Raw genomic sequence first — 6,402 nt, 5'->3', positions numbered from 1 at the left:
TATAGTCTAGTCTATAGTCTAGTCTATAGTCTAGTCTATAGTCTAGTCTATAGTCTAGTCTATAGTCTAGTCTATAGTCTAGTCTATAATCTAGTCAATAGTCTAGTCCATAGTCTAGTCTATAGTCTAGTCTATAATTTAGTCTATAGTCTAGTCTATAGTTTAGTCTATAGTCTAGTCTACAGTTTAGTCTAAAATCTAGTCTATAGTGTAGTCTACAGTATAGTCTACAGTATAGTCTATAGTCTAGTCTATGACATATACTATTTCAAAATTTGCATTATCCATGGCAGATATGGCCCATATTAGAATAAACAAAAAGTGCCAACTCTAAAAAAGATGAAGTTCTCTAGTACTTGTTCAAACAATTTTAATTAAAAGGTTCTCATTCACTTTTAATGAAAATAAAAAGAACATGATTTAGTTTATATATTTCATAATTGACAGTTTTATAATAAAAAATCGGTTGGAATTTTCATTTCCAATTAAAAAGAAAATACTTTTAAAGTAAAATTAACTTTAAGTAAAAACAAACATAATTATATATAAAAATAATTCATAAAATTAAGGCATATTGCAATCTTAAAAAAATACATAAATATATTCAGTATTACAATTTCTTTACTGGTATTTTCTCTTCAGCATGCTTAATGAAAGCTTTAGAGAATAAGCTCTAAGCAATCTCCTATAGAACAGGTTTTGTAATAGAATACCTTAGCAATAGCTCTTAAACTAGTTCTAAAAATGTTGAAATTATACAATATTTAATACAATTTTGATACCATATTAAAGATTTTCCATTTCCTGAAACTTCAATTTCCGTTTTTTTAATTTTTTTCCATTAACATTTTTCAATGAAAAAAAAACAATAATCAACTGAACAATTTTATAAGATTGCAATAAATTATTAATATAAAAATTATTTAAATTAAAAAAAAATTATTATGAAAAAGAAAAACTACCAACCAATTTTGCATTGACTTTCTTAAAGAAAATTTAAACCGCAAAGTCACCCTCACCCCAGGACATTTTATAATCATCAATATTAAATAAATCGAAAATATCCTGTGAATTTGAAGTGAATGTATCGTTGGCATTGGAAGAGGACGTACTATCAGCCATGCCACTTATACCACCTCCAACCATCATGCCATTTGTATTACAAATGTTCATTTGTTCATGGCACTGTTGCTGTTGTTGTTGTTGCATTAATGAATTTGTGGGCATATTTGATAAGTTAGCCAAGCCGCCTAGACCTCCACCCACTATATCAGCAGTTGTTGCTGAATTTAGATTGTTACAGGTTGTTGCTGCTACAGCTGCTTGTGTCAAACCACAAGTTGTTAACGAATTTCCGTTAAGTTGTTGAGAAGCAGATGCTGCTGAGGGCGAGTTTGTTGTGTTCGTTGTCGAAGACATGCCAAAGGGATGTGGCGGTGTATTGATATTGGAATCCGGTGATAAGGTAGAAAAATTAAAATCACTTAAAGGATTGTCAAAATCATCACAAACATCCATGGGCGTGGAAGAATTATTATTAATATTATCTTGGTGATGGTGGTGGTGGTGGTTATTATGAAGATTATTCATTTGTGTTTGATGATTAAGATGTTGCTGTTGTGTGGGTTGCTGCTGATGTTGTGTCAACTGTTGCACAAAACAATCGGCATCAAAATCATCTAATATATTGTGGTTATGAGCTGAGGGGTTATTATCATTGCCCGCCCCTAATCCTCCTGTAGAGGGCGATAACATTTGTTGTCCCATTAGTTGTGACAGTGATGTTTGTAAACTGGGATTCATGTCACGATTTAAACCATTACAAAGCTGTTTTTCATTGGAATGCTGTTGATTGTGTTGTTGTTGTTGATGATTTTTATTTAGATTTTGGCTTTGCTGTTGATAAGAGGAATTATCTTCTTGTATATCCATTTCTAATTGTTGTGACATTAATTCCAATAATTCAAATTCATCGAAATGATTTAGTTTGGCTTCTTCGGGTGAATTGTTAGAGTGTAGAGAGCTGGTTGCTCTATTTGAGTTATTGTCCAAACAGGCTTTACTCAACATATCATGGTGAGTAGGAGATGTTTGTTGTTGCTGGTGTGTTGACTGCTGTTGTTGTTGTTGCTGGTGATGATGACGATCTAGGAATATATCCAAAGTTTTGGCTACACTTTCATTATCCATGTGACATTCGGGTTGCAGTGGTGAAGCCATTTCTATGTTTTCTATGAAACTGTTATTGTTGTGGTTGCTATTATTAGCCGTTATTGTTGTATTTCCAACAACTCCATTAATATTATTGTTATTGTTGGTTTTTTGATAAAATTCATAAATGGAATTTAGATTTAAATTACTATTACTGTTACTATTATTACATTCCATTTCCATGGAATGTATTTGTGTATTTTGCTGCTGCTGGTTACTGGGTATATCCTTTTTGGAATCTATAAGATTTTCTTGTTTAATGTTATTTTTCGTATCCTCCATTTGTTTAAACAAGTTTTCTGTTAAATCATTCATTTGTACATTGCTGCCAGTGGGAGTTAGGGGTGTATTAGCTGGTGGGCTTATGGGCTCTAAAGTCGTATTGGGTAAATCACCTTGTTTGATGAGAATATCTAAAACATCATTCAATTTTTCCGATTTAATGCAAGATTTCAATGGTTTTTGTTCCGTTAAGTTGGTATTCACATTTACTTCATTGCTGCTGTTAGAGCCACTTACCCCAGTGGTTGTGGAAGTTAGGGGTTCTTCTTTAATTTTTATTAAAGGATTTAATAGGGCAGTTTGTTGTTGTTGCTGCTGCTGTTTAGCCTTTAATTGTTTAGTGGCCTCTTCATATTGTGGTGGCGGCGGAGGTGGTGGTGGTGGAGGCTGCAAGTTTTGTGGCTTTATGTCTAATTGTATTATTTGTTGTGTTGGTAATTGCTGCTGCTGTTGTTGTTGCATTTTAAGCAATTGTTGTTGTGTTATTAAGGTTTTACTTTCATTGTGTTGATTACAATTGCCAGCTGTTTGTTGTTGTGTAGCCGCTATGGGAAATACTATGCTGGGCAGGGAATTAGTTCTCTGATGACCATTTAATAACTTTTTAGTGGCTGGTGTGGCATTGGCCAAACTTATATTACCTATAGTATGGGCGGTCATATGCTGATCATTGAGTCCCACCAAAAATATAGTTTGATTGCCTTCATTCCATACCAAACCCAAATTGTTGTGGGTTTTTGTTAAGGGTAATTGATTGGTGACAATTGTGGCTGGTGGCGCAACTGTGGAGTTATTTTTTACACCTGAATTTTTTAGTTTCAATTTGTCCTCTTGTATTTTGGGGGCATTTGGTGTGGTTGTGGTGGTGGTTATGGTAGGACCGGTTGGAATGAGTACAGTTTGTGTCTTTTGTGTTAAGAGTCTTAGCTGAGCCTGGGCCTGAGCTTGGGCCAAAGCCTGAGCCTGTACTTGTGCTAAAGCCTGGGCTTGAGCTCGAGCTTGGGCTTGTGCTTGTATTTGAGCCGCAGCTTGGGCTTGGGCCTGAGCTTGCGCTTGAGCCTGTGCTTGCGCCTGAGCGGCTGCCTGTGCAGCGGCTTGAGCCTGTTTTTGTTTTTGAATTTTAGCCTCCAATTGTTGTTTTACCACCATTTTTTGTGTCATTACCGGAGTGCTGGTAGTGGTTGAGGTTGTGGTCGTGGTATTTAAATTGCTTATAATCTGCAATTGATTATTCGGTTTCTTGTTGACTATGGGCACTGGTACCACCACTGATTTCACCGGATTCGTTTGGGTTTTAATGGTTAGTTTGGCCGGTGTTGTGATATCCTTAAGATGTGGATGTGGCTGCTGCAGTAGAGTTAATGTTTGTGGTATTATTTTATTATTATTATTGTTGTTGCCCCCTATTTGTGAGGGTGTAGTGGTGGTGGCTATTAAAGTGATTTGTTGTGTTGGCATGGCATTAACCAGTTGTGCTGTAAGGGTTTGCTGTTGGTAGGAGGGCGTTGAAGCGGTCGCCACCATATTTTTGTTTAAAGTAATATTTGCAGCTACTGTTGCCACAGGTGTTTGTGTTTGCTGCTGTTGTTGTTGTTGTATATTCACCTGTTGCTGTTGTTTTTGTCGTATTTCCAATAGTTCCTGCTGTGACCTTTGCAGTTGTCTTTGTAATTCATCGATTTTTCTTTGTTGTTCTCTTAGCAATTCCTCATTGGATAATATAATGGTGGCTGTTTGTGGTTGGGGTGGTATGACTGTCTGTAAGGTCATAGGTTGTGGTGAATCGACTTGTTGCTGAACTACATCCATTTGCTCTTGTTCCAGTGTGCTGTTGGGTTTGGGCGAATTGATATCAGACTGATCCATGGCTTCTACTGTAGCAGTGTTATTTTCTGAACTATTTGCATTATCTAAGTTTTCCAAAGGCAAATAGGGCCTTAATCTTTCTATAAGTTGAGGCTTGGGTCCCGATACTGGCAAATTACGTTTCTTCAAATGCATTTTCAAATCTGATACTTTCATTTTTTCCAAACGTGTTGTATCGGGCAAGGAAGAAGCACAGGACTCGGCATAACTGGTACACGGACTAGGCGGTATGGAAGAAGTTACCGATAGGGCTGGTGAGGGTAAAGGAGGAGGTCTGGGTGCCGCTGTTACCCCTCCTGTAGATGCTGCTATTATGCCTTGTCCGTTAGAGGCTGTTTCTGCCGTCTGTCCCGCATTATTTCCCCCATTGTTGGGCGTAGTTAAGGCCAAAGTTGTGCATGAATTAGCCGTGGCTGTAGTTACCGTATTAATAAGATTACTACCCGTTTTACTGGCTGTACTCACCACACTAGAAGTGGGTGTGGTCGATGCCGCGCTAGTGGCAGGTATTATGGATTGATTTTTATTTAAAGTTTCCAAAAACTTTAAAAGGCAATTCTGCTGCTCCAGCATTAACTGATAAGAAGTTTCCTCAGTACTGGCACTACTTTCACTGGACAATTTATGCGCGGCACTGGGTGGACCTTTATATTCATGGAATTTTATAGTTCTAGCTTTAGATACTGGTTTTGATTTAGATTTTTTGCGATTTTTATCTTTACCAGGAGCATCTGATTTAGCTATTTGTAAAGCCGGAGACTGTATAACTGGTCGCGGGGTAACACTTTGTGGTGGAGAGGAAATAGAAGAAAGGGGACTTAGAGTAGAGGTGGAAGAGGCAAATGAGCAGGGTGAATTAACCATGGGCAAGTAGTGGGAGGTGGCGGTGCCGGCCACAGATTGGCAAAGTTCCTCATATAAATTGGAGGTCTCCTGCTTAACCTTTATGGCCAAATTATTAGGTAGCGGAGGGGGAGGAGGTGGCGGTATATAATTCGATTTCAAAGAACTTAATTTATTTTGACCCACTGGAGTAGATGTAACCATCAACTGACCTGCTGAAGTGGGTATACTCAAAGCCACTGTTACTATACCCGCTGAGGCAGCTGCTGCCTGTAAAACATCTCCTGCCGTAGAAGATGTGCTGGTATTTGTCAGTTCTGTAGAAGAGGATGTGGCGGCAACTGCCATTGAACCCTCCAACCTGGGCGGTGTTTGCCTCGTATCACTTTCCGATGATTGTGAATCATCTTCGAATGTAACATAACTATTGGGATGTTGAGGCCTGGTTAATAATCCCTCACTGGTCGCCTTAAATGTAACCAAACCCTCTTTCACTATTTTTTCTATGGGTTTTTCCGTATGTAATATATTTTTCTTTATCAACTCCAACGGACCCGGTCGATGTTGTATTTGTGAATTGAGTTGATCGGCCAAGCGAGCTTTCTTAAGCATACGCTGTTTTTCCGCCAGACTAGGATCGATATGACATTCATCTTCCTCTAGAATATGACGTCTTTCTAGATCTTCTCTGTTGGGTCGCTGTTGAATTTTGGCTTTTAATAAGTCACTGGTTTTGGCACGTTCCAATTGTTTGCATTGTTCATGGATGGCGGGTGAAGTTTTTAAGGCTACACGGAACAAAAAATAAATAAAGTCAAAGTATTATTCAAAATGGAATAAAAGAAGCATGAAATGTTTTTTTTTTTTCGTTTTCTAAGGAATTTCCCATTCTTATTTTATTTGTGTACAATTTATTTAAATCATATTCCAACGCAACGTGTTTCTATTGTTTTATATTATTTTCACAAAAAAATTACGCGATTCACAGTGGGTCAGGATGAAGAAATAAGAGGAGCCTCAAATTTACGAACAACAAAATGACATCAGTTTTAGTTCTGTTTTAGTTTTAGTTCAGTTCTAGTTCAGTTATATTTCAGTTCTAGTTCAGTTCTAGTTCAGTTCTAGTTCAGTTCTAGTTCAATTCTAGTTCAGTTCTAGTTCAGTTCTAGTTCAGTTCTAGTTCTGTTCTAGTTCTGTTCT

General features: G+C 37.4%; 1 protein-coding gene across 1 annotated transcript; it reads right to left on the bottom strand.

Moving 5' to 3' along the window:
• Window positions 1-516: 516 nt before the first annotated feature.
• On the bottom strand, window positions 517-6,006 carry LOC111689282 (mediator of RNA polymerase II transcription subunit 15). The gene has a single exon (XM_023451753.2). It carries the CDS (start codon window positions 5,812-5,814, stop codon window positions 997-999), a length of 4,818 nt encoding a protein of 1,605 aa, XP_023307521.2. The 5' UTR covers window positions 5,815-6,006; the 3' UTR covers window positions 517-996.
• Between the last annotated feature and the right edge of the window lie 396 nt (window positions 6,007-6,402).

The sequence above is a fragment of the Lucilia cuprina genome, chromosome 5, assembly GCF_022045245.1.
Source record: "Lucilia cuprina isolate Lc7/37 chromosome 5, ASM2204524v1, whole genome shotgun sequence".
Lineage (NCBI taxonomy): Eukaryota > Metazoa > Arthropoda > Insecta > Diptera > Calliphoridae > Lucilia > Lucilia cuprina.
This window is presented reverse-complemented; position numbering and strand designations above follow the sequence as displayed.